General features: G+C 42.8%; 1 protein-coding gene and 33 non-coding genes across 34 annotated transcripts; 33 read left to right on the plus strand and 1 right to left on the minus strand.

The window, feature by feature from the left end:
- Positions 1-1,501: 1,501 nt before the first annotated feature.
- LOC108891136 (GRB2-associated-binding protein 1-like) lies at positions 1,502-23,197 on the minus strand (the record flags this gene model as incomplete). The annotated part of the gene is given in 12 exon segments (XM_018688283.2): positions 1,502-4,406; positions 4,814-4,948; positions 5,575-5,704; positions 5,934-6,030; positions 15,522-15,593; positions 16,698-16,993; positions 19,034-19,143; positions 19,282-19,364; positions 20,465-21,144; positions 21,613-21,811; positions 22,605-22,770; positions 23,078-23,197. Coding segments are annotated over 12 exon segments (2,274 nt in total), but the record flags the coding sequence as incomplete, so codon positions are not given.
- On the plus strand, positions 7,056-7,129 carry trnan-guu (transfer RNA asparagine (anticodon GUU)). The gene has a single exon. It is a non-coding gene; the product is annotated as a tRNA-Asn (tRNA).
- On the plus strand, positions 7,405-7,478 carry trnan-guu (transfer RNA asparagine (anticodon GUU)). Its single transcript has one exon. It is a non-coding gene; the product is annotated as a tRNA-Asn (tRNA).
- Positions 7,700-7,773, plus strand: trnan-guu (transfer RNA asparagine (anticodon GUU)). The gene has a single exon. It is a non-coding gene; the product is annotated as a tRNA-Asn (tRNA).
- Positions 7,957-8,030, plus strand: trnan-guu (transfer RNA asparagine (anticodon GUU)). Its single transcript has one exon. It is a non-coding gene; the product is annotated as a tRNA-Asn (tRNA).
- Positions 8,284-8,357, plus strand: trnan-guu (transfer RNA asparagine (anticodon GUU)). Its single transcript has one exon. It is a non-coding gene; the product is annotated as a tRNA-Asn (tRNA).
- On the plus strand, positions 8,488-8,561 carry trnan-guu (transfer RNA asparagine (anticodon GUU)). The gene has a single exon. It is a non-coding gene; the product is annotated as a tRNA-Asn (tRNA).
- trnan-guu (transfer RNA asparagine (anticodon GUU)) lies at positions 8,783-8,856 on the plus strand. The gene has a single exon. It is a non-coding gene; the product is annotated as a tRNA-Asn (tRNA).
- On the plus strand, positions 9,040-9,113 carry trnan-guu (transfer RNA asparagine (anticodon GUU)). Its single transcript has one exon. It is a non-coding gene; the product is annotated as a tRNA-Asn (tRNA).
- trnan-guu (transfer RNA asparagine (anticodon GUU)) lies at positions 9,367-9,440 on the plus strand. Its single transcript has one exon. It is a non-coding gene; the product is annotated as a tRNA-Asn (tRNA).
- trnan-guu (transfer RNA asparagine (anticodon GUU)) lies at positions 9,571-9,644 on the plus strand. Its single transcript has one exon. It is a non-coding gene; the product is annotated as a tRNA-Asn (tRNA).
- Positions 9,775-9,848, plus strand: trnan-guu (transfer RNA asparagine (anticodon GUU)). The gene has a single exon. It is a non-coding gene; the product is annotated as a tRNA-Asn (tRNA).
- trnan-guu (transfer RNA asparagine (anticodon GUU)) lies at positions 9,979-10,052 on the plus strand. Its single transcript has one exon. It is a non-coding gene; the product is annotated as a tRNA-Asn (tRNA).
- On the plus strand, positions 10,206-10,279 carry trnan-guu (transfer RNA asparagine (anticodon GUU)). Its single transcript has one exon. It is a non-coding gene; the product is annotated as a tRNA-Asn (tRNA).
- On the plus strand, positions 10,533-10,606 carry trnan-guu (transfer RNA asparagine (anticodon GUU)). Its single transcript has one exon. It is a non-coding gene; the product is annotated as a tRNA-Asn (tRNA).
- On the plus strand, positions 11,193-11,266 carry trnan-guu (transfer RNA asparagine (anticodon GUU)). The gene has a single exon. It is a non-coding gene; the product is annotated as a tRNA-Asn (tRNA).
- trnan-guu (transfer RNA asparagine (anticodon GUU)) lies at positions 11,397-11,470 on the plus strand. The gene has a single exon. It is a non-coding gene; the product is annotated as a tRNA-Asn (tRNA).
- On the plus strand, positions 11,602-11,675 carry trnan-guu (transfer RNA asparagine (anticodon GUU)). The gene has a single exon. It is a non-coding gene; the product is annotated as a tRNA-Asn (tRNA).
- trnan-guu (transfer RNA asparagine (anticodon GUU)) lies at positions 11,806-11,879 on the plus strand. The gene has a single exon. It is a non-coding gene; the product is annotated as a tRNA-Asn (tRNA).
- On the plus strand, positions 12,063-12,136 carry trnan-guu (transfer RNA asparagine (anticodon GUU)). The gene has a single exon. It is a non-coding gene; the product is annotated as a tRNA-Asn (tRNA).
- On the plus strand, positions 12,390-12,463 carry trnan-guu (transfer RNA asparagine (anticodon GUU)). The gene has a single exon. It is a non-coding gene; the product is annotated as a tRNA-Asn (tRNA).
- Positions 12,594-12,667, plus strand: trnan-guu (transfer RNA asparagine (anticodon GUU)). Its single transcript has one exon. It is a non-coding gene; the product is annotated as a tRNA-Asn (tRNA).
- Positions 12,798-12,871, plus strand: trnan-guu (transfer RNA asparagine (anticodon GUU)). The gene has a single exon. It is a non-coding gene; the product is annotated as a tRNA-Asn (tRNA).
- trnan-guu (transfer RNA asparagine (anticodon GUU)) lies at positions 13,002-13,075 on the plus strand. Its single transcript has one exon. It is a non-coding gene; the product is annotated as a tRNA-Asn (tRNA).
- trnan-guu (transfer RNA asparagine (anticodon GUU)) lies at positions 13,229-13,302 on the plus strand. Its single transcript has one exon. It is a non-coding gene; the product is annotated as a tRNA-Asn (tRNA).
- trnan-guu (transfer RNA asparagine (anticodon GUU)) lies at positions 13,556-13,629 on the plus strand. The gene has a single exon. It is a non-coding gene; the product is annotated as a tRNA-Asn (tRNA).
- Positions 14,216-14,289, plus strand: trnan-guu (transfer RNA asparagine (anticodon GUU)). Its single transcript has one exon. It is a non-coding gene; the product is annotated as a tRNA-Asn (tRNA).
- trnan-guu (transfer RNA asparagine (anticodon GUU)) lies at positions 14,420-14,493 on the plus strand. The gene has a single exon. It is a non-coding gene; the product is annotated as a tRNA-Asn (tRNA).
- Positions 14,624-14,697, plus strand: trnan-guu (transfer RNA asparagine (anticodon GUU)). Its single transcript has one exon. It is a non-coding gene; the product is annotated as a tRNA-Asn (tRNA).
- Positions 14,828-14,901, plus strand: trnan-guu (transfer RNA asparagine (anticodon GUU)). Its single transcript has one exon. It is a non-coding gene; the product is annotated as a tRNA-Asn (tRNA).
- Positions 15,873-15,946, plus strand: trnan-guu (transfer RNA asparagine (anticodon GUU)). The gene has a single exon. It is a non-coding gene; the product is annotated as a tRNA-Asn (tRNA).
- Positions 16,409-16,482, plus strand: trnan-guu (transfer RNA asparagine (anticodon GUU)). Its single transcript has one exon. It is a non-coding gene; the product is annotated as a tRNA-Asn (tRNA).
- On the plus strand, positions 18,324-18,397 carry trnan-guu (transfer RNA asparagine (anticodon GUU)). Its single transcript has one exon. It is a non-coding gene; the product is annotated as a tRNA-Asn (tRNA).
- Positions 18,702-18,775, plus strand: trnan-guu (transfer RNA asparagine (anticodon GUU)). Its single transcript has one exon. It is a non-coding gene; the product is annotated as a tRNA-Asn (tRNA).
- Positions 23,198-26,133: the final 2,936 nt, after the last annotated feature.

The raw sequence follows: 26,133 nt of genomic DNA on the forward strand, positions 1-26,133 counted from the left end.
ACACCCAAACGTGCTCAGTGTTTTTGTTAGAGAAGTCAACCAGACTGAAACATGTCAACTGCTGTTTGATAGATGACCAGATATTCAGTCTCAATTAAATATTATATTTCCAACTGTTTCACTTTGAAAACATTTGTAGTGTTGTACTCATTTACCTCGAAAACTTGCAAGTTGTGTCTAGAACTGTAAAAGAGGGAAGTTCAAAACCAGTCTACACTGGTTCACATCCTCACGGATATTGTGACTGTTAGAGTTTCAGTCTTGGAAAGTCTAAACGATTGAGCACAGGATTCTGAAGTCATTAAGATGAGACATGAAGGGTTTTTACCGTGCTCCACTGATTAGCTCATAAACACATTTACAAAGTCTTGGGCTGACAACAATCAAATCTGGATTTGGAAAATGATTCAACACCCAGTGACTGCAATGTCAACAGCAACACAAGGTAAATGCAAATAAAATACCAAGCTGAGAGGGAACCCCACACTAGAAGCCTCTCCCTTCTGATGCTTTTAAGCACCTCATTGTTTGCTGCTCAGGTAGCAGCTGATGTTGTAAACTGTCAGGGTGAGTCTGAAATATTTAAAGCACTCAGTGAGCTCAACAGTGTCTTTATTGCTGCAGGTGGAGCTATGGGTGGAATGTTAATTAACAGTTACAGGTGATTATTCTGTGCAGGACATGGTCATTAAAGATGATGAAAAAATAAAGTTATTGTAAGTAAGAAGTGCAAGTTACATTTCGAGTACTTCCAAACACACTGACTTGATGTGGTTTTAGTTTTTTATTTCTACATCTCTTCTCTTATTTCTTATCAAAGCTGCTTTAGAGGAAAAAATAATCTACTTGGTTAACTCAGACCTCAGTACTACGTGCAGAGGCAGGATTGAAGCCAACGTTCTCCCATTTTATGTTGTTGTACAACTGTGTTCATGGTGATATGGATAAATGTAATGTAAGCATTCATTTCTGTTGCTGTTCTGACCTCTAGTCACACTGAACGTTTTATTTTCCAACCAAGGAAACTTGTCTTTTCAAAACACTCATCAACCTTTGACTGTGAGTAAAACAGTGCTCTCTGATCCTGTCATTCTAAACCAGCCTACGGTTTACTGTAGCTGATTACACAGAGTTAAAGAGAAAACAGGAGGAATTTGTGAATGACACTGGTGTGTAGACTGTAGGTTATTGTCAGGATGAGTCTGAAATCTTTTTTTAAGGTTTAAGGCTTTTTTGGACAAGACAGTGAATAGAGAGAGTAGGGGAATAACATGCAGCAAAGGTCTGGCTGGACTCAACAATTTCAAGAGTAATTCTGAACCTGTAGATCAGTTAAAAAGACTTGGAAGTCAGGGACAGCGAGAGCAGAAGCCGGGGATTATGGGTAATATACACTGTTCGGCCGTGTTTCAGCTCAGTAAGTTGGATGACACTGTCGGCGCTCCAGTCAGAAGATTGATAAGCTTTGTTTTCAAAGCAATAAAACCACAGTAGAACCACAAAGAGTGCGAGGTGTTAATTCATTTATTCACTGCTGAAGAGTCAACACTGTAATCATATTTCCCCCCTCACTGAATCAATGAAATAATTCAGCAGTAACATCACATCCATCATCATCATGTGAACAGATTTCATCACTGCAGGGTGATTACACTGGAAAACTGTGACATGACATTATTCTGATTTGTTAATCATCAGGACATCCGATTCGTCCCACAGTCCACCACGTTTTTCACTATTCCAGCAGGAAACATGATGTTTAAAACAACAAGGCTCTGCTGCTGGGGAGACTAAAACACAGACTAATATTTAGCGATAACTGTTGACTCCTGGTGGATTTGGCTTTTTCTTCAATAAAGATAAAAACTATTTCTACTTCTTTCGAAATATATTCTTATGGTTTTTCATTCCTGACGGAGAAATTTACAGAGCCTGTGATCTTAGTTTTTATATCTACATTTCTTAGAGACAAAGGAGGAAGAAATAATCTAATTTACACCTCAGTGTGTCTAGTCGATCAACTTCATATTTCTCCAATCCCACATTCTTCCCAAGAAGCTGGATTGAAGCTAATGTTACCTGATTTTATGTTGATGTACAATCATGTTCACAGTGCTGGATAAATGTAAGTAATGCATTTAATTCCATCTCTGTTCTAGTCTGTACTAATGTGTAATCTCACCGTGCGTGACTATAACAGTCATTTAAAAATGAGTGATGAGCAAGAGACAAACTGAACTTCCCACTGCTTCTGTATTTGAGTCATCTGTGACTTTCAGTTTCACAGTATCTGATTACACTGTACAGCCACTATTCTCACACCTCTGTTTTTTTGTTTTTCACCAAATAACTGCAGCGATTTGAAATTTAAAAACATTGATCTATCTCACCAATATGTTCTTCATACGAAAGATAATGCCACTTTATAATAATGCATGTTTTTCTAAAGTGTTTATAAGTTGTCACTGTGGCGTTGAGCAATCGTCAAAAACCAAAGCCACAGAGGAAACTGAGGTCATGTCCTTGCAATATTTCTGGGAATTTGGGAGGTTTGAAGAGTTTGAAGACTCCTTGGTTACACTCATATTAAACATGGTTGGTTGTTAAAGGCTTGTTTTCAATTGATTGGATTAAAATAAAAATGGATTTAGTGTTCTCCACCAGCACAAAGAAGATTTTGGTAAAACATTTGAGCAACAATGTCAGGAAAGAAAACACTGAAGTGACCAATAAGTGTGAAGGTTTGTGAGTCTGACAAAATAAAACAAAAATTAATAAAACAAGAGTTTGGTTAGTGACTGGTCCTCGGTAAGAGGAGTTCTGCTGGAGCCAGTGATGTCAGTATTTCTAAAATGTTGATCAAGATCTATTTTGATCTCAATGACACCACTTGTCCATATATAGTTAAATAACAGATCAGTGAATGACTGTTTTGATTCATGACAACAAAGAACAACCTAAACAGAAATGTGATTATTATTATGTTGCTGTCAGATTTCTCTTGACAGTGTCTACTGTTGTTTTACAGAAGGGAAAAATCCAGTTTTGTTAGAGGGGGAGGAGCTGAGGTGCGACGAGTACGAGGCTGCCACCACTCTGTTTGTTTTCTAAAGGGTGTGTAAGTTGTCACTGTAGCATTGATTAAAGAAGCTATTTGTGAGTTTTGCTTTCACTACATAGCCAACGTCAGCATTAACAGCTGTTTTCTTGCCAGTCTAGAGCATCAAACTTTGTTCTTTTACTTGCCGAGAGCTGTTAACGCAAAGGTTAACTCTTGTCTTGCTTCTATCTGTATCTTTTCTCTTACTGATGGCCAGTCCGGCCAGACTGTCTCATCACTTTCTGATATCAACACACTGTAGCGTTCAGACTGCCCTGAAGAAATAGTGCTGCTCAGAGAGCATAGTATAACCTTTTGTTTTATAAATGAAGCAATGGTTGAAGCAGTAAAAACAGCTGTTGATGCTAATGTTAGCTACGTAGTGATAGCAGAACTCACAAATAGCTCCATTGATGGTCATTAAATCCTCTAATAGGCCTGACAGAGAGTGTAATCGGCAGAAACACCTGTTGATCGAGGCAAAGACAAATCCCATGTATGTACTAACCCATGTAAGTACTGCCCAAAAAATATTAAAAAGACATCACTTTTCCAAGGGCTGACATGTTTTTTTCATTACCCAGAACACACACACACTATAATTCATTTTAACTCAATCCCACATAAAACTGTTCTGCTGCCCCAAATACTCACTACAGCACAAAATGTGGATTATTCCATCACTGCAAATAGTCCCTGACAAAAACACTGCTTCCACTTGTTTGAGTAACACACTAAAAACTACAGTTACTGGCAGTTATAGGAAATTTCTGAGGCTTGCTTAAGAATAAAACTATATATCTGTGACCCCTTTCAAAGTTTTCAGTATGAACCATCAGGCTTGAAACTGAAAGCCACAAATTAACATGTGGCTTTTCCATGGGTTTTGCTGACAGCAACAAAAATGCAGAATGTAACCACAAGTATCCTCTGAACCTTAAAATCTTTTACTTATAAACCCTTTAAAATTACATTTTATTGTAAAGTGGCACCAAGACAGAAAATAGATTACCTCTACTATAGAATGAGAGGTCTAACTACTTCTCATGAAGGGAGTAATGTCTGTTTTAAGAAGTGTTTTTTGAACTGTGTGTGAGTGTGCATGTGTGTTCGTGGTTTTCTAGCATTTCTCCTTCTCTGTGGACATCCTCCCATCATGCCACGCTTCCCTGGTGTTCCTCAGGGCCTTGGTCCTCTTGGGGTCCACCACCACGTAGTCCACTCGTGTACGCTCACCCCGTGGACGCTCCTCGCCACCTTCAGCCTGCTTGTTGCCGCCGCTTCCACCTTCTGCCGTACAGCGTTTCTGGATTCACATATAGACACACACACACACACACACACACACGGAAAAAAAGATTTATCACTTCTGTTAACTTTTGTATTGATCCATTGCAAGGAGAGTTTCAAAAGAAAACTGTGGAAAAAAAAGAGATGCATCCAAGGGCAAAGCAGATATACTAATATTACTAAATTGTACAAATCTATAAATGTATAAAGCATAAAAAAACACATTTTAAGTGAAGCAAAATATTAAGTACACAACAGATAAAGACAGTGTTTACATGGTTTTTTATGAGTCACATAAGTATGGGAAAAAACAGTGGTGACTCGGTGCCCCGTAGTGGCAACTACTAGGAAATGATATCAAAATAATCCATACAGACATACAGGATAGCACATATGAGAGAGAGAGAGAGAGAGCAGTGTTACCTGTCTTGTTGGTGTTGATCGCCCAGTGTGGAGATCAAGGTCCAGGTACTCTACCTGTTTGTCACCTCTGGCTCGCCGTAGCAAAGGGCTACTGACTCCGCCCTCTGAGGCCCGGTGCAGCATAAGCCTCAGAGACTACACACACACAAACGCACACAGGCAGATTTTAATTAATTAGATACAAATAGAAAATAGGAGATGAAGACAGGAGGAAAGAAGTTTATCAGCATAGGGAGGGAAATGTACAATACTTTTAGAAGTTAAAGACAGTAGAAAGAGAAGTTAAAAGTTGACACAACACTGATATCATCATCAACCTGCTGCTTATTTGCACCTCCAGCAGTTACAGACCAACATTATTATTATTTATTTGGAGTCTTGTTTGTGTTCACCCGTTGAGAGTATATCCAATAAGTATTCTTCTTTTAGCTCTGTTTTTCTTCACCAACTCCTCAAATATTTAGCTGCTAATGCTTCACTAGGTTCACTGGCTATGTGGTGTTAAGCTCACATTGTCACATTGTCACTTATGACTTTGTTATTTTAAAAATAACGATTTTTGATTCTTTCAATAAAAACAGAGGAAACAGAGGAAGAGGGAAAGAGGCAGCGACACTAAAATGAATAAGATCTGAGAGAAGGTGAGAAATGAAATAAAGATGGAGCAAAGGGAACATGATAAATGGGAGGGAGTACATAAAGAAGAAAGGAAGGAAGGACAGAGGAAAAGAAGGAAATCTGAAGGGGGGAAAAAGTCTTACCTGCTCCCCAGCACTGAAACTGAGGCCGGAGGTCCTCATGGCGACGTAGCTGTCATCGGGGTCATCTGAGTCGGAGGAGGGCGACGAGCTGTGAGAGGAGCTCGGCCTGACTGACCGACGACTGGATGGACTGACACACACAAACAAACACACTCATCACATGAACACCTACTCAGGTCAGTGGCGTTAACTTGCAGTACTCATTCACCACCACATGAGGGCAGCAGAGTACAACATTCACTCCTCTCCCTGACTGTGTTTTAGAGTAAATATTGAGGTGTTGTGTAGTTTTCAGTTGACGCGGCAGTAAAACATTGAACCACTACTGCTGTCAAACACACACATAAACACCAGCTTACTCTCGTGTGAAGGTTCTGGTGACAGGTGAGCGGACAGGGGGCGGGACTTCCTGCCAGTCCTGCTGCACTGGTGTGATGTCCAGGGGAGCTGGTTTCACTGGGGGAGAGATAAACAGAGAATTGTCACTTCTCATTCTTTTCGAAACACAGTTAACCACAGAACTAAGGAAGTTTTATTCCAAAAAACAAGAGAGAAGCATTAAAAAACAGCAGTGCATATGTGAATTGTTTATTTGTCTCTTTTCAAACTATGGATTCTTAAATAGTGGTGCACAGATCGACACTAAAATAACAATACTTCCAATCCCAAACGTTTCTGCTCTAGGATTGATTCTCATATTAAAAGATCAATATCAAGCTAATTGTAAAGTCAAGTCTTAATTAATCTCATCTGGGTGTACTTGAAATAAAAAGTGTAAATGAGGCCACAGTGTCCCCATCTGACTTTGCGTAACACCTCATAAGTTGGTACTGCTTAGTGTATTACTGTTTTCAGTCAGTCTCAAATGAAGCAGCAGTGTTTTGAGTGAAACTTTATTCATATTTAATGTCAAAGTTTCTATAAGCTACAGCTCTATATGCGGTGTTGTGTGTTTGAGTGTGTGGGACATGTCATTCCCCTGTACTGCAGCCTTGTTGAGCAAAGTGGAAGCAGGTAAATAATTAAAACTAAAAGAGGGTGAAGGGGAACAAGACGGACCAGAAATGACTAACGGAAGGAGACACAGAGGGAGGAATATGGAGAGAGAAAGTGAGAGAAGAACAAGAACAAGAACCTCTGGGAGACTGACAGGAACAGAAACAGACTTGTCCGCTGACACTTCAGACTTTAAGTGGTTTCGAAATCATTTCATTAACCAAAGAGATTTTAAAGTGTTTTCTTTCTCTTACTGTTAAATTGAGAAAGAAATGTGTTTTACTGTGTCAGATCCAATGAAGACGACACGACAAAAAACAGATATTGTTTTGTGGTAGAAAGTGACCCATAAGTATTGATTGAAGACAAGAGTGTAGACTTGACTTCATCCAGTTTTATCATCATTTATATATTATCGATGTAGTTATATAGGTTGGTGGGGATTTAAAATCGAGACCATGCCCCCTCCACATAGGGCTGAAGTTGTCTCTGTGGCGCAATCGGTTAGCGCGTTCGGCTGTTAACCGAAAGGTTGGTGGTTCGAGCCCACCCAGGGACGTTTTGTGCTGTAATAACCAGGTTGCATCATCTAAATGAAAATCCTACATTCTGTGATCAGAGGGAAAGATTAGAAGAGTTACAACACCTACTTACAACTGCTTTGTGATGTTTAAGAATCCATTTATCATTTGATTATTGTGTATGAATGCAAAATTTGACAGCCATATTGCCCATCCTGAATTCTACAGGGAATAAGTGGAAGTAGCAACAGGAACTACAGGTGGGTCGGGATTGAAAATCGAAGCCGCACCCCCTCCACAATGAAAAAAACGTGTCTCTGTGGCGCAATTGGTTAGCGCGTTCGGCTGTTAACCGAAAGGTTGGTGGTTCAAGCCCACCCAGGGACGTTTTGTGCTTTAATAACCAAGTGACGTCACAAATAACAAAAAACTGGTCTCTGATCAGTTACAATGTCTATTCACAGCTAAATTGTTTTGGTTTAGAATCCATTTACTAATTGACTGGTGCATACAGCCCGTAATTTTGAAGTAACAGGAAGTAGTAGAAATATACAGGTGGGCGGGGATTTAAAATCAAGGCCACGCCCCCTCTACATTGTGTGAAAGTGGTCTCTGTAGCGCAATCGGTTAGCGCGTTCGGCTGTTAACCGAAAGGTTGGTGGTTCAAGCCCACCCAGGGACGTTTTGTGCTCATATTACCAGGTGATATCACAAAAAACTGGTCTCTGATCAGTTACAATATCTACTCACAACTAAACTGTAATTTTAAATTCTACAATCAAAAGCTCTGCCGTACAATAAATAGTTAACTGGTGGGCGGGGATTTAAAGTCAAGGCCACGCCCCCTCCACATTGAGCTAAAGTTGTCTCTGTGGCGCAATCGGTTAGCGCGTTCGGCTGTTAACCGAAAGGTTGGTGGTTCGAGCCCACCCAGGGACGTTTTGTGCTTAATCATGTTACGTCATCAAAATGAGGGGACTGAAGAACCAATAAAGAATTTAATTTAGGGAGCATATAACTAATACGCAAATGATGGCTAAGTTTTCACTTAAAAAAGAAACTGGAGGGCAGACAGAAACATTATCATTTACTAGCCTGAATTCTAAAGGGAATAAGCAGCCTAGAGATTGAAAGAGGAAATGCAGGTGGGTGGAGATTGAAGGCCGAGGCCACACCCCCTTAGCTTAAACATGTCTCTGTGGCGCAATCGGTTAGCGCGTTCGGCTGTTAACCGAAAGGTTGGTGGTTCAAGCCCACCCAGGGACGTTTTGTGCTTTAATAACCAGGTGACGTCACAAATGACAAAAAACTGGTCTCTGATCAGTTACAATGTCTATTCACAACTAAATTGTTTTGAGTCTCCGTGGCCACGCCCCCTCTACATTGTGTGAAAATGGTCTCTGTAGCGCAATCGGTTAGCGCGTTCGGCTGTTAACCGAAAGGTTGGTGGTTCAAGCCCACCCAGGGACGTTTTGTGCTTTAATAACCAGGTGACGTCACAAATGACAAAAAACTGGTCTCTGATCAGTTACAATGTCTATTCACAGCTAAATTGTTTTGGTTTAGAATCCATTTACTAATTGACTGGTGCATACAGCCCGTAATTTTGAAGTAACAGTAAGTAGTAGAAATATACAGGTGGGCGGGGATTTAAAATCAAGGCCACGCCCCCTCTACATTGTGTGAAAGTGGTCTCTGTAGCGCAATCGGTTAGCGCGTTCGGCTGTTAACCGAAAGGTTGGTGGTTCAAGCCCACCCAGGGACGTTTTGTGCTCATATTACCAGGTGATATCACAAAAAACTGGTCTCTGATCAGTTACAATATCTACTCACAACTAAACTGTAATTTTAAATTCTACAATCAAAAGCTCTGCCGTACAATAAATAGTTAACTGGTGGGCGGGGATTTAAAGTCAAGGCCACGCCCCCTCCACATTGAGCTAAAGTTGTCTCTGTGGCGCAATCGGTTAGCGCGTTCGGCTGTTAACCGAAAGGTTGGTGGTTCGAGCCCACCCAGGGACGTTTTGTGCTTAATCATGTTACGTCATCAAAATGAGGGGACTGAAAAACCAATAAAGAATTTAATTTAGGGAGCATATAACTAATACGCAAATGATGGCTAAGTTTTCACTTAAAAAAGAAACTGGAGGGCAGACAGAAACATTATCATTTACTAGCCTGAATTCTAAAGGGAATAAGCAGCCTAGAGATTGAAAGAGGAAATGCAGGTGGGTGGAGATTGAAGGCCGAGGCCACACCCCCTTAGCTTAAACATGTCTCTGTGGCGCAATCGGTTAGCGCGTTCGGCTGTTAACCGAAAGGTTGGTGGTTCAAGCCCACCCAGGGACGTTTTGTGCTTTAATAACCAGGTGACGTCACAAATGACAAAAAACTGGTCTCTGATCAGTTACAATGTCTATTCACAACTAAATTGTTTTGAGTCTCTGTGGCCACGCCCCCTCTACATTGTGTGAAAATGGTCTCTGTAGCGCAATCGGTTAGCGCGTTCGGCTGTTAACCGAAAGGTTGGTGGTTCAAGCCCACCCAGGGACGTTTTGTGCTTTAATAACCAGGTGACGTCACAAATGACAAAAAACTGGTCTCTGATCAGTTACAATGTCTATTCACAACTAAATTGTTTTGAGTCTCTGTGACCACGCCCCCTCTACATTGTGTGAAAATGGTCTCTGTAGCGCAATCGGTTAGCGCGTTCGGCTGTTAACCGAAAGGTTGGTGGTTCAAGCCCACCCAGGGACGTTTTGTGCTTTAATAACCAGGTGACGTCACAAATGACAAAAAACTGGTCTCTGATCAGTTACAATATCTACTCACAACTAAATTGTTTTGAGTCTCTGTGGCCACGCCCCCTCTACATTGTGTGAAAGTGGTCTCTGTAGCGCAATCGGTTAGCGCGTTCGGCTGTTAACCGAAAGGTTGGTGGTTCGAGCCCACCCAGGGACGTTTTGTGCTTTAATAACCAAGTGACGTCGCAAATAACAAAAAGCTAGTCTCTGATCAGTTACAATGTCTATTCACAGCTAAATTCTTTTGGTTTAGAATCCATTTACTAATTGAGTCTCTGTGGCCACGCCCCCTCTACATTGTGCGAAAGTGGTCTCTGTAGCGCAATCGGTTAGCGCGTTCGGCTGTTAACCGAAAGGTTGGTGGTTCGAGCCCACCCAGGGACGTTTTGTGCTTAATCATCTTACGTCATCTAAATGAGGGGACTGAAGAACCAATAAAGAATTTAATTTAGGGAGCATATAACTAATACGCAAATGATGGCTAAGTTTTCACTTAAAAAAGAAACTGGAGGGCAGACAGAAACATTATCATTTACTAGCCTGAATTCTAAAGGGAATAAGCAGCCTAGAGATTGAAAGAGGAAATGCAGGTGGGTGGAGATTGAAGGCCGAGGCCACACCCCCTTAGCTTAAACATGTCTCTGTGGCGCAATCGGTTAGCGCGTTCGGCTGTTAACCGAAAGGCTGGTGGTTCAAGCCCACCCAGGGACGTTTTGTGCTTTAATAACCAGGTGACGTCACAAATAACAAAAAACTGGTCTCTGATCAGTTACAATGTCTATTCACAACTAAATTGTTTTGAGTCTCTGTGGCCACGCCCCCTCTACATTGTGTGAAAGTGGTCTCTGTAGCGCAATCGGTTAGCGTGTTCGGCTGTTGACCGAACGGTTGGTGGTTCAAGCCCACCCAGGGACGTTTTGTGCTTTAATAACCAAGTGACGTCACAAATAACAAAAAACCGGTCTCTGATCAGTTACAATATCTACTCACAACTAAACTGTAATTTTAAATTCTACGATCAAAAGCTCTGTCGTACAATAAATAGTTAACAGGTGGGTGGAGATTGAAGGTCGAGGCCACACCCCTGCATCTTAAATGTGTCTCTGTGGCGCAATCGGTTAGCGCGTTCGGCTGTTAACCCGAAAGGTTGGTGGTTCGAGCCCACCCAGGGACGTTTTGTGCTGTAATAACCAGGTGATATCACAAAAAACTGGTCTCTGATCAGTTACAATATCTACTCACAACTAAATTGTTTTGAGTCTCTGTGGCCACGCCCCCTCTACATTGTGTGAAAGTGGTCTCTGTAGCGCAATTGGTTAGCGCGTTCGGCTGTTAACCGAAAGGTTGGTGGTTCGAGCCCACCCAGGGACGTTTTGTGCTTTAATAACCAGGTGACGTCACAAATAACAAAAAACTGGTCTCTGATCAGTTACAATGTCTATTCACAACTAAATTGTTTTGAGTCTCTGTGGCCACGCCCCCTCTACATTGTGTGAAAGTGGTCTCTGTAGCGCAATCGGTTAGCGCGTTCGGCTGTTAACCGAAAGGTTGGTGGTTCAAGCCCACCCAGGGACGTTTTGTGCTTTAATAACCAGGTGACGTCACAAATAACAAAAAAACTGGTCTCTGATCAGTTACAATGTCTATTCACAACTAAATTGTTTTGAGTCTCTGTGGCCACGCCCCCTCTACATTGTGTGAAAGTGGTCTCTGTAGCGCAATCGGTTAGCGCGTTCGGCTGTTAACCGAAAGGTTGGTGGTTCAAGCCCACCCAGGGACGTTTTGTGCTTTAATAACCAGGTGACGTCACAAATAACAAAAAACTGGTCTCTGATCAGTTACAATGTCTATTCACAACTAAATTGTTTTGAGTCTCTGTGGCCACGCCCCCTCTACATTGTGTGAAAGTGGTCTCTGTAGCGCAATCGGTTAGCGCGTTCGGCTGTTAACCGAAAGGTTGGTGGTTCAAGCCCACCCAGGGACGTTTTGTGCTCATATTACCAGGTGATATCACAAAAAACTGGTCTCTGATCAGTTACAATATCTACTCACAACTAAACTGTAATTTTAAATTCTACAATCAAAAGCTCTGCCGTACAATAAATAGTTAACTGGTGGGCGGGGATTTAAAGTCAAGGCCACGCCCCCTCCACATTGAGCTAAAGTTGTCTCTGTGGCGCAATCGGTTAGCGCGTTCGGCTGTTAACCGAAAGGTTGGTGGTTCGAGCCCACCCAGGGACGTTTTGTGCTTAATCATGTTACGTCATCAAAATGAGGGGACTGAAGAACCAATAAAGAATTTAATTTAGGGAGCATATAACTAATACGCAAATGATGGCTAAGTTTTCACTTAAAAAAGAAACTGGAGGGCAGACAGAAACATTATCATTTACTAGCCTGAATTCTAAAGGGAATAAGCAGCCTAGAGATTGAAAGAGGAAATGCAGGTGGGTGGAGATTGAAGGCCGAGGCCACACCCCCTTAGCTTAAACATGTCTCTGTGGCGCAATCGGTTAGCGCGTTCGGCTGTTAACCGAAAGGTTGGTGGTTCAAGCCCACCCAGGGACGTTTTGTGCTTTAATAACCAGGTGACGTCACAAATGACAAAAAACTGGTCTCTGATCAGTTACAATGTCTATTCACAACTAAATTGTTTTGAGTCTCTGTGGCCACGCCCCCTCTACATTGTGTGAAAATGGTCTCTGTAGCGCAATCGGTTAGCGCGTTCGGCTGTTAACCGAAAGGTTGGTGGTTCAAGCCCACCCAGGGACGTTTTGTGCTTTAATAACCAGGTGACGTCACAAATGACAAAAAACTGGTCTCTGATCAGTTACAATGTCTATTCACAACTAAATTGTTTTGAGTCTCTGTGACCACGCCCCCTCTACATTGTGTGAAAATGGTCTCTGTAGCGCAATCGGTTAGCGCGTTCGGCTGTTAACCGAAAGGTTGGTGGTTCAAGCCCACCCAGGGACGTTTTGTGCTTTAATAACCAGGTGACGTCACAAATGACAAAAAACTGGTCTCTGATCAGTTACAATATCTACTCACAACTAAATTGTTTTGAGTCTCTGTGGCCACGCCCCCTCTACATTGTGTGAAAGTGGTCTCTGTAGCGCAATCGGTTAGCGCGTTCGGCTGTTAACCGAAAGGTTGGTGGTTCGAGCCCACCCAGGGACGTTTTGTGCTTTAATAACCAAGTGACGTCGCAAATAACAAAAAGCTAGTCTCTGATCAGTTACAATGTCTATTCACAGCTAAATTCTTTTGGTTTAGAATCCATTTACTAATTGAGTCTCTGTGGCCACGCCCCCTCTACATTGTGCGAAAGTGGTCTCTGTAGCGCAATCGGTTAGCGCGTTCGGCTGTTAACCGAAAGGTTGGTGGTTCGAGCCCACCCAGGGACGTTTTGTGCTTAATCATCTTACGTCATCTAAATGAGGGGACTGAAGAACCAATAAAGAATTTAATTTAGGGAGCATATAACTAATACGCAAATGATGGCTAAGTTTTCACTTAAAAAAGAAACTGGAGGGCAGACAGAAACATTATCATTTACTAGCCTGAATTCTAAAGGGAATAAGCAGCCTAGAGATTGAAAGAGGAAATGCAGGTGGGTGGAGATTGAAGGCCGAGGCCACACCCCCTTAGCTTAAACATGTCTCTGTGGCGCAATCGGTTAGCGCGTTCGGCTGTTAACCGAAAGGCTGGTGGTTCAAGCCCACCCAGGGACGTTTTGTGCTTTAATAACCAGGTGACGTCACAAATAACAAAAAACTGGTCTCTGATCAGTTACAATGTCTATTCACAACTAAATTGTTTTGAGTCTCTGTGGCCACGCCCCCTCTACATTGTGTGAAAGTGGTCTCTGTAGCGCAATCGGTTAGCGTGTTCGGCTGTTGACCGAACGGTTGGTGGTTCAAGCCCACCCAGGGACGTTTTGTGCTTTAATAACCAAGTGACGTCACAAATAACAAAAAACCGGTCTCTGATCAGTTACAATATCTACTCACAACTAAACTGTAATTTTAAATTCTACGATCAAAAGCTCTGTCGTACAATAAATAGTTAACAGGTGGGTGGAGATTGAAGGTCGAGGCCACACCCCTGCATCTTAAATGTGTCTCTGTGGCGCCATCGGTTAGCGCGTTCGGCTGTTAACCCGAAAGGTTGGTGGTTCGAGCCCACCCAGGGACGTTTTGTGCTGTAATAACCAGGTGATATCACAAAAAACTGGTCTCTGATCAGTTACAATATCTACTCACAACTAAATTGTTTTGAGTCTCTGTGGCCACGCCCCCTCTACATTGTGTGAAAGTGGTCTCTGTAGCGCAATTGGTTAGCGCGTTCGGCTGTTAACCGAAAGGTTGGTGGTTCGAGCCCACCCAGGGACGTTTTGTGCTTTAATAACCAGGTGACGTCACAAATAACAAAAAACTGGTCTCTGATCAGTTACAATGTCTATTCACAACTAAATTGTTTTGAGTCTCTGTGGCCACGCCCCCTCTACATTGTGTGAAAGTGGTCTCTGTAGCGCAATCGGTTAGCGCGTTCGGCTGTTAACCGAAAGGTTGGTGGTTCAAGCCCACCCAGGGACGTTTTGTGCTTTAATAACCAGGTGACGTCACAAATAACAAAAAACTGGTCTCTGATCAGTTACAATGTCTATTCACAACTAAATTGTTTTGAGTCTCTGTGGCCACGCCCCCTCTACATTGTGTGAAAGTGGTCTCTGTAGCGCAATCGGTTAGCGCGTTCGGCTGTTAACCGAAAGGTTGGTGGTTCAAGCCCACCCAGGGACGTTTTGTGCTTTAATAACCAGGTGACGTCACAAATGACAAAAAACTGGTCTCTGATCAGTTACAATATCTACTCACAACTAAATTGTTTTGAGTCTCTGTGGCCACGCCCCCTCTACATTGTGTGAAAGTGGTCTCTGTAGCGCAATCGGTTAGCGCGTTCGGCTGTTAACCGAAAGGCTGGTGGTTCGAGCCCACCCAGGGACGTTTTGTGCTTTAATAACCAGGGTATATCATTGAAATGAAAACCCTGGTTTCCATTATCAGAGTTAATGAAACCAGGAGCAAAAATGTGGCTTTGACAGAATAAATAGGACACATTATCAGCGGCAAAATACACTACATTACACACCCATACTTTCAGCTAGTTTAAAGTAGATAGTTTGTCTATAATGGGACACAAACAGAAGTCTCTTGCAAAGTCTTCCTTGCTACATAATCATCTACCGCTCCAACCTCCATGCACTTACTGGCCTTGGTGATACATAAAGGGTACATTACTTCCTGAGCCTGAGCATTGGCAATGGATGAAAAAAACATGAACGTAATTCCTAGGACAGATCTGCACATTATTCCTATCAAACTAAAGGTAATATGTGGCACAACAGTCTTGACTCAAGGTCTATTTATTTGCTTTTTCTGGTGGTTTCCTTAGGTTTGCTCAGTTGAAACTCAGTCACTTCCTTCTGATTAAGAAAGTAAAATATTTTGAAAGCTCTGGAAGATTACATTGACAAACTTCTATTACCAACGTCAGGAATCTAATCTGTTTAAAAGGTGATACTGTTGTGTCTTGTGTTTTCCCTCAGTTCAGGTAGTATCAGTACCTCGCGTTTTATGTGTTGGCTCTCCAGAAGCCTGTCCATCGCTTCTCTCAACAGGCTGAGTGGCACAAATCCCTGCAGTGGTACACAGCATCACAAAGAAGAGAACATCAAACATGTTATGCCACTACAGCAAATAAATCAATGGCAATTTTCAACATTAACATTCATATGTTACATTTTAATTGACAACAATCTCTTTGTAAAGTGATAATTCTATTAAATGTAATGTAATTGTCATGTAATGTGTGATTCTCAATTCTGGAGAAAATACAGTAAGTAGTATAGAGAACAAATACAGGTGGGTGGGGATTCATGATCCAGGCCACGCCCCATCTTTACTACACCAGAGTTGTCTCTGTGGCGCAATCGGTTAGCGCGTTCGGCTGTTAACCGAAAGGTTGGTGGTTCGAGCCCACCCAGGGACGTTTTGTGCTTAACCTTGTTACATCATCTAAATGAAGAGGCTGAGGAGCAAATAATAATTAAAGAATTTAATTTAGGAAGCATATAACTAACACGCAAATGATGAGCGAGTCACTTAAAATGAAATTGGAGGGTGGACAGAAACATTATTATTTACCAGCCTGAATTCTACAGGGAATAAGTGGTAGTAGAAATAGCAAACGTAAATGGGTGGGGATTGAAGATCGAAGCCACATCCCCTCCACAACACACCAAACGTGTCTCTGTGGTGCAATCGGTTAGCGCGTTCGGCTGTTAACCGAAAGGTTGGTGGTTCGAGCCCACCCAGTTTTGGCTTAGAATCAATTTACTAATTGACTGGTGCGTACAGCCCGTAATTTTGAAGTAACAGTAAATAGTAGAAATATACAGGTGGGTGGGGATTTAAAATCAAGGCCACGCCCCCTCCACACTCATACAAAAGAGTCTCTGTGGCGCAATCGGTTAGCGCGTTCGGCTGTTAACCGAAAGGTTGGTGGTTCGAGCCCACCCAGGGACGTTTTGAACCAACCAAATGAATATTTCACATTGTCATTTTGTATAAAAGTTACAAATATGGAACTGGGGGGCATTGTTGTTCTGCCTTTAAACTGCCAGCAGATGTGGTTACAGAGACAAATTGACATCTGTGCATAGAAGGGACTGATTTACTGAAATGATGTAGGTCATGGTGGCAACTGCTATTTCAGTTGTTCCTGAAACGTTCATACTTACCTCTTCGTTGTGGTTTCAGGTTGCGGTGGATCGGAGGTGGCATGGCTTCGACTTCTGTTCCACCAACAGCATTCATGGTATTCCTTTGAAGTGGCGGGGTAAGGGGAATAACAGGAGTCAGGGGAGAGCTACGGAAGCCCATGTGGGCAGGTGGGGGGACTTGCCTCCCCAGAGACGCCAGGTCTCCTGTGGCAGTGGTGGGGTGAGTAGAAAGGGAAGGGGTGAGGGGTGTCATGGGGACATAGTTTCCATCTTGGAGTTGGACAGAGGGGTCAGTGGGAGGAAGTGGAGGCACCCTGGAAGAGAAGACAGTATTAGAAATGTAGGTGTCCTGATTTAAGGTTTTCAAAATAAGTCTAAGGAACGTCTAGGGATCCCTAGAGGGGTTGCTTGTTTAGGTGAGTCTAGCTGAATCTGAGAGGGCTCCACAATCATTTAAGGGGAGCCTATGGATCAATAAGCACAAAGAAACTTGTCTCTGTGGCGCAATTGGTTAGCGTGTTCAGCTGTTAACTGAAAGGTTGGTGGTTTGAGCCCACCCAGGGACGTTTTGTGCTTATATCACCAGGTAACGTCACTTTGATTAAAAAAGGGGGTTATAGAATCAGGGAGAAAAACTCCCTTTCCATTCTGTATAAAAGGGGGGCATTGTTGTTCTGCCTTTAAACTGGCAGCAGATGTGGTCACAGAGACAAATTGACATCTGTGCATGAAAGGGACTGATTTACTGAAATGATATAGGCCATGGTGGCAACTGCTATTTCATACATGAAGTAACTGTAAGTAATGGAAATATATGGGTGGGTGGGGATTTAAAATTGAGGCCACGCCCCCTCCACACTCATACAAACATGTCTCTGTGGCGCAATCGGTTAGCGCATTCGGCTGTTAACTGAAAGGTTGGTGGTTCGAGCCCACCCAGGGACGTTTTGTGTTTTTAATTAATTTAATTAACCTACACTCCATATTCAGAGGGAAGGACTAGAAGAGCTACAATGCCTACTTACAACTGCGCTGTGTTGTGATGTCACAAATAACAAAAAAACTGGTCTCTGATCAGTTACAATGTCTACTCACAACTAAACTGGTTTAGTTTACAATAAACCAGTTTAGTTGGTTTAGAATCCATTTACTAATTGACTGGTACGTACAGCCCGTAATTTTGAAGTAACAGTAAGTAGTAGAAATATACAGGTGGGTGGGGATTTAAAATCAAGGCCACGCCCCCTCTACATTGTGTGAAAGTCGTCTCTGTGGCGCAATCGGTTAGCGCGTTCGGCTGTTAACTGAAAGGTTGGTGGTTCGAGGCCACCCAGGGACGTTTTGTGCTTATATCACCAGGTAACGTCACTTTGATTAAAAAAGGGGGTTATAGAAGCAGGGAGAAAAACTCCCTTTCCATTCTGTATAAAAGGGGGGCATTGTTGTTCTGCCTTTAAACTGGCAGCAGATGTGGTGACAGAGACAAATTGACATCTGTGCATGAAAGGGACTGATTTACTGAAATGATATAGGCCATGGTGGCAACTGCTATTTCATACATGAAGTAACTGTAAGTAATGGAAATATATGGGTGGGTGGGGATTTAAAATTGAGGCCACGCCCCCTCCACACTCATACAAACATGTCTCTGTGGCGCAATCGGTTAGCGCGTTCGGCTGTTAACCGAAAGGTTGGTGGTTCGAGCCCACCCAGGGACGTTTTGTGCTCATATTACCAGGTAGCGTCACTTTGATTAAAAAGGGGGTTATAGAAGCAGGGAGAAAAACTTCCTTTCCATTTTGTATAAAAGGGGGGCATTGTTGTTCTGCCTTTAAACTGGCAGCAGATGTGGTCACAGAGACAAATTGACATTTGCGCATGAAAGTGACTGATTTACTGAAATGATATAGGTCATGGTGGCAACTGCTATTTCATACATGAAGTAACTGTAAGTAATGGAAATATACGGGTGGGTGGGGATTTAAAATTGAGGCCACGCCCCCTCCACACTCATACAAAGTTGTCTCTGTGGCGCAATCGGTTAGCGCGTTCGGCTGTTAACCGAAAGGTTGGTGGTTCGAGCCCACCCAGGGACGTTTTATGCTTAAATTAACCAGGTTGCGTCATTTAAATGAAAATCCTTCTTTCTGTGGTCAGAGGAGCATAAATATGACGATGACAAAATGAATAGGACACATCAGCTGCAATCTGTAGCCAGGACTATTGAATTTAAAGTCATAGTACAATTAAAAACAGTGAATGTTGCCAACAATAAATGTCCCTACATTTCAATAAAGAGAAGTCTTACAGTTTTAAAGGTCCAGTCTTATCATATTGTGTATCCTCTGACTAACCTTGGTGCAACAGGGGGCTCAGTGGTGGCAGCGCTCATGGGAACGTAGTTTTCATCCACATCATCATCTTCAGAGCAAACACTACCCAGAGGTACCATGCCTTTATTAAACTGAGAGAGAGAGAGACAGAGATACTTTTTACAGAAGTCGACTTTTCCACAATTTGGTATGGTTTGTGAAATAAGGGCTGAAAGAACAGAAATTCTCTGTTGTATTTTATTCTTGAGATTTTACACTTTTCAACTCACAAAGTAACTGTTGAAGCTGTCGCTGAAATCAAACATGCTCGCTCTGTCAGACATCGACCGAGGGATGTGAGAAGACTCATAACCTGAAACACAGAGTACAGAGAATAACATTATTAGTCTATATTAATATATACAGTGAAACACCTGGGGCTCTTAAAGGATAAAACAGTAATTTTACAGAGCAGAGGACAGAAGAGTTGCTGGAATACCACCTCCTCGATTGCTTAGTTAGTTTGTGTTATTGTGTTATTTTTCGGTTGTGGAGGAATTATTCAGATCCTTAACATAAGTAAAAGTACCACACAATAATAAAAACACACCAACTGATCAAGGAGCCAGCCTATCTCTCAGAGGAGAAACAGTGAGTGAATTTCCCTGACTGCTCCTTTAAATGTTACATAATTCTGCATGGAAAAGGACTCACATCTGCTGTGTATTATCCACTATTACAAGACAGAACATTTGTGCAGCTTTCAGACTTGTGTTGACAGACTGATAAAAAACTGCTGTGTCTATCTTACATACACATTTCATTCAGTGTGGAAACAGAGCCTGACTAGATCTGACTGTAGATTGACAGAAGGGACATTCAATGGGGAAGGAAAAATTTGCACACAAAGCATCAAGCCTGGGCACGTGAGACACTGTTGTCCTGTGCTGCACACTCTTAAACAGCTGTGTCTCCAACAGGGAAGTACACTGGGGAATTGTCTGTTTTTGGACAATGTACATTTCAACCAACCAGGCTGGAAAAAGAGACGTCAGTGACAAAACTCTTTGTGTTGTTGTGGGGCAAAGTTCTCGCCTTAGTAATTAAACTAATGCCAATCAAACTGTGGTACAAACAAGCACAAATAGTTTCAGCTGTAAGGATATAATCCATCAGCACTGCTACCTCTGCACAGTAAAGCCTCTTTATAACTGCAGTGCTCTCAGGTCTGCTCTGAGGTGCCAGGTTTAAAACTCTGCTGCCAAAACTCTGATAAACCCACTGCATGCTACCTGCCCAGACTCAAGCTGCAGACAGGCAACATTAGCAACCAGCTGGTGAACAAAGTGGAGAGTTTAACAACTGAAGGGATCGATATCCTCCTCTGGAGTTGATGTAGACAAACAAAGTATAAGATAAGTAAATACTGGGCTCTAATGACACAAGAATTATGTGCAAGACAAAACTTCTCACCTGTCTGTGTGCGTCCTGGTATCGTGACGGTGTTACTCCTCGGCAGACCTCCACCTCCTCCTTCCACACATCCATCCCTCCTCTCTGACTCTGAGGAGGACCGGGGGAGCGTGGCAGGTCCCGTTCCCACAGCGGAGCCCTCTCCCTGGGATGCAATCGACGGGGGCTTCGGCGGGCGTGGAGGAGGAGTCGGGGTGGAGGCGTGGAGCTCTGACTGGGTTAGAGAGTCCACGCTGGGAGTAGAGGACGGGCGGCGCGGGGGTCGTGTTTGTGGGGTGGATGCCGGGCGGGGGATCTGGTAACCGCTGGTGGTGTATGAGTGTGAACTTGGGGGCACGTTGCAATGTGTATCATCACCAAGAGGTATCGCCACAGGGCGCAGGTGGAAATCCAGGGAGTGTTTCCTGGGGTGAGGAGAAGGGTGACAGCGAGGTCTCCCCGCTCGTTTATGGAGGTCAGAGGTCATGCTGGCATCAAGAGACTGGCTGAGAGGACCTGTCATCGAAGCGACGGTCCAGGGAACCGTCCTAAAGCCGGAGGAGGAGGAGGGAGGCGGGAGGCCGTTTGGAAGGAGGGAGGGAGAGGAGGAAGAGGACGAGGAGGAGGAGGTGGCAGAAGGAGGGGGGTAGAGGTTGTCATTGTAGTCGGTTTCAAGAGAGGTGGAGGAACCTAAAGGAGGTCTGGAGACAGAGAGATACCACAATAAATAGCTTTAAAGGGACAGTCCACCAAAATTAGAAGAAAACTACAACCTCTATGGAAACAGCTCTCATTGACAGTTTGTAGATTTCTGTGAGTAACTCTATTATGACTCAAATAAACTCCAGATGAGTTTCAGCAAATCAAAACTGAAACTGTCCGGACAGATAAAAATCTGTTGCACTCGAGGGGAATACAGGCTTTACTGTGTTTTTGTGATGAACTCTGCCATCAACCCTTTTAGAAAAGCGTGGGTGTGATCCAGGCTATGATAAACCTTTAATACCCTTCCTCAGATTCAACACGTCTGAACCTGTAACTCCGACTGTTGAGTCTGAGTTGATTTACCTTCAGCTGCTTCAGCTCTTTAGTCTGAGTTTACTTTTCAACATTCGTGTATTTTTGTATTAAGTTTTAAAGGACCTTGTGTTGAGAGTGAGTGTCTTCACCTGATGTGACTCTGGCAGTGTGATAACCACAGGTAGTCTTCCTCAGCGTTGCCATCGGGCTCCAGGTGTCGCACATTCACCGGGTCGTAGGGGGCGGACCGACACTGCTATCGAGGTGGTGGTGGTGGGGTGGCGTTGCTGCTGGTTGGGGTCATCGCGGTGACGGAGGATGGGCCAGAGACTGGAGGTCTGTCTGGAACTGTAACAAAGGTTGAAAGGTTATGTAAGAATATGTATGTCTGAGAAACTGATCCAGTGTCTGCAGGGCTTTAAATGATATGTCTGGTTCGGTTGCATCAAATCCAACGATGATATACACAGACTGGACACTTTATTAGGTACACCTTAACAGTTGACGATAACTCTGCCACATATTCTACCTTTACAAAGCCCGTAAAGACCGTTTCTTGTTAAAACTTTCTAAGAGGTGTGAATTCAACAGTGTGTTTAAAAGATGCATGATGCTAAAAGTTTATCATTGACGTGAACTTCTACAACTGTGTCTTCACATTCGACTTTTGGTCTTCATTACAGCTCTAAATGAAGGCTAATCAATATAATCCTGTGTCCGCATCATGAGTCACTGTCGAATAATAAAAAGAGGTTACCGAAATATGAGTTACAAAACTGAAAACACAGTAAACTACCAGTAAAGTCTTCGTTTCAAAAACAACATGAAGTTCAAGTGACTGTACAAAGCAAAGCTGTTATACATAATACCATATTTTATGATATTTTAAAACATTTAACATACACACATCTGAGTCACGGACACACACACACACACACACACACACAGGCCTGAAGACATTTTTGTCCATATTTCTCTCGGCATGTTCTCTCTCCTCCCACTAGTTTTCACACTGACTCAACCACAACCCACACACACACACACATCTATCCATTTTAAATGCAAAACAAGAAAGGTGCAATGAATCTATCTATCTATCTATCTATCTATCTATCTATCTATCTATCTATCTATGTTGTACCGTCGTCAGTCGGGTTGAAGCCACAGAGCAGGCAGATGGAGGACACCCAACGGTTCATGTCCTCCTCAGACTCGGCCACCAGGTACCAGGTCCTCTCCTCCGTCCTCAGGTCGAAAACAAAGCTGCTCTCCAGCTCCTTCTTAGTGAACGACAGGCCGGCGTCCACCTGGAGGAGGAGAGGGTGCACGTGGTCAAAAGGACTGTTGGAGCATTTTTGAACTCTCACATGTACAAGCTTTAGCGAGTGTAACATGTTTCTGCTTGAATGTATTGAAAATAGACATATGATACAAAATGTGTAAAAACAAAGTACAAACACCTATAAAAACACAAAGATGCTGAAATCAGAACCATCCAGTCTGCAGTAAACAGCTGCTAATGCTAACATTGGCTAGGTAGCGATAGCAAAAACGTACATATAGCACCTTTAAAAAACAAAATAACACCATTCAATATGGTGTCTGTCTGTTTACCTGTTCACACAGGTTCAGGTTGATGGTCCTGATTGGCCGACGGGACTGTTGGTTCTTGTAGTACTGCAGGACGTCCGGTTCTCCGCTGAGCCGACCGCTGCGCAGCACGAACCAACGCCTCTTCCATGCCTGAAGAAAGACACACAGAGAGACAGTTAATGTAAATCAAGCATCAGAACACAATTCAAAAAGCCGACTAACCCATGCTCCAGGAAATACTGCTAAGGTGGCCCAACTGACAAAAGGAAGGTTCCCTGTGTTGTTGGTTCTGTCTGAAACATTGCTTTTGAGAACACTTCCTAATACATGAAATGATCAAACATATTCAGGCTCCCCAGAGGATGAATCCTCGTGATTTCCTCATGTGCCATCATCACAACAAACTACAGTTTAGACCCACTAAAGATGGAGCTCTTAGATCCGAGTACATGGATTTTCAAGAACATTCAGTCTCTAGGAGCCACTGTCAGACCTTTAGACTTCCTGCCTCCCTGCAGAGTGAATATAGGTTATTGATTAAAGGTCAGTTTAGATGATGTTTTTATTCTCTCTCATTCTTTTGAAACAGTGCTGGTATCTCTCTCCCATGTCTGAGGTTTAACGCCCCAGTGCACATGAATGTTAACTAAAACATCACACACCAGCTCAGTATGTTGCTAAATGTTTGATGCCATCACGCGCTGAGCATTATGGGTAGGGTCCAGCTCCCATGAGCGATCAACGCAATGACACCTTGTATTTCAGACATGACTCACTGCCTCCATGTATATGTGTGTGTGGGGTTATTGTTTGTGTGTAGGTAGTGTGTGCAAAAGACACGTCATGATTATGTAAAGGTGTGAAGCAGAGCCTGAAGAAGGACTTTAATTTAATAACAGAGCACACACACACACACACACACACACACACACACACACACACACACACTGTCCACATGATTATCTCATTGTTTATCTGCTTAAAGGAGGAAGAGAATTAACTATCTGAGAAGAGATCGGTGAGACTGGCGAGCAAGAGTTACTGGAAACACTGGAGAGAAGTGTGTGTGTGTGTGTGTGTGTGGAGTGTGTGTGTGTGTGTGTGTGTGTGTGTGTCTGCCAGTGAGTTTCCACCAGTCCAACAACAAACCAAATCCATCTCTTCCGATCCCTGTTTAATGGTGTTTCTCAACAAAACCAACGTGACTCCAAACTCCCAAGCCTCTGTGTGTGTGTGTGTGTGTGTGTGTGTTTTTATGATCAAAGTACAAAGCAATTAAATACCCCTACACCCCCACCCCAACTGCCCCCCCACGCTTGCTCTCCAAACACAGACAGGAAGAGGAAGTAGCTGAACAGGAAATGCCGGTAAGAGATGGCAGTGGATGTGTGTGTTTATTCTCTGTCCCCCTCGCTCCGTTTGATGATCAGTCGTCCTCGGGCTGCTGGACAAATAAAAGCAGCAGGGTGCCTGAAACTAGTATGAAAACACTTTTCTATGCCTTCTAATAAAAGAAGGACTACCAGCTTTTTCTAAATCCACCACTAGCTGTGCATTTAATGTCCTAAGTTCGTCCTAACTGTGGCCGGTTAGTTTAAACCTAGTGACTGCATTTTAAAACTTAAGGGGTGAATTATTTAGTCATCTCTGAAACATCATGAACTGGAGAAAGCTTTAGGAACCCAAAAAACACATTAAACTTCAACCTACTTTACGTCCTGTAAATGTAGGTATGACTTTATTTATCTGTGTTTTAGAGATACTAGAAACTACCTGGCTGACATCATTAATAAACAAGTGTCAAGTCATGTCGGCCATATTTAGTATAATATTTAATAATTCAGTTAGCCACTTTACAGTTGTATAGTCTGGTTTATTCTTACGCGTTGACTCGACGTAGCTACGGCATAGATACTTAGCCTGACGTGCACCTCCCTAGAAACGTAACTAGACGTCAAGGTGATGCAAAGATACACAATAAATGCACACAGCGCCATCAGTACAAGATACAGCTGGAACAAGCAAGCAGCAACAACCTTAAAATCAAAACAGCATGCTCCTCAAACCGCTCTTTAAGCCTCATTTGTATTTTTTACTACACCAAGACAAGCACAGAAAGAAGTCAAGTCTGATAGTTTGCCCATCATTTTTTGCGCTTAAACAGAATTACTGTTATAATACACACAGATTGGCATTTCCCTTGTTACGCAAGTATGTTTAATTTTTTTATATGTAAGCATCTAGTGGTCAAGATAGGAACTGCATCCTTTCAGCTGCGGCTGCTAGTGTCCTCAAAGTAAAGTTTCACCTTATACTTCCACCTGCTCAGAGTAATATTATCCTTACTAGCCACACATCATGTTGCCCAAAAATCAGCAATTAAAAAGTAATAATGATAATGTCTTTTCCTGAAGGACTTAATCAAAACTCCATCTACCCTCTCTCTTATTTCTTCTCTTCTTTCATTTTGTTTCCTCCTTTGACCTCTGACCCGGCAGGAAGAGGGCACAATGGATCTAAAATAACACTTCCTCCATCCTGCCTCCAAACCAAAATTAACACCAGACCTGAAAAACAATTTACCCGCCATTCAGTTCCTTATTTACTCATCTGTTATTCCTCCGTCTCCCTTCACACTGAACTCTGTGCAGACACTGTCAAGGAACTGCAAGGCCCTGATATTAAATATCTTTGCAGGTGAAATGAACATCACGTCCTCCCTTATTTTCACACCTTGTTGTGTATTATCACCTACTTAAAACTCCCTGAAAAGCATCAAAATAGTTCTCCAATGGCACTCAAAGTTCTGGTTTATTCTCTGGTCTTTTTTGGCCAACATATCAGTCAACTGTGTTGGCCTATCATCAAGATAACTGCTGAGATCTGGACACACAGCAGCATCATTATAACAAACTCAGGACAGTCATTAAGGCTGTAAACAAACAGTTTGTCAAGAACAAGTGGTTCCCAACCTTTTAGGCTTGTAACCACTTAAAGTAAACCTACGTCTACGACCCATTCAATGAAAGAATATTTTTGCATCTTCACAGGAGGCTCTCCTTGAGGTCCTGAACAGA

Source organism: Lates calcarifer, unplaced genomic scaffold, assembly GCF_001640805.2.
Source record: "Lates calcarifer isolate ASB-BC8 unplaced genomic scaffold, TLL_Latcal_v3 _unitig_1883_quiver_2039, whole genome shotgun sequence".
NCBI lineage: Eukaryota > Metazoa > Chordata > Actinopteri > Centropomidae > Lates > Lates calcarifer.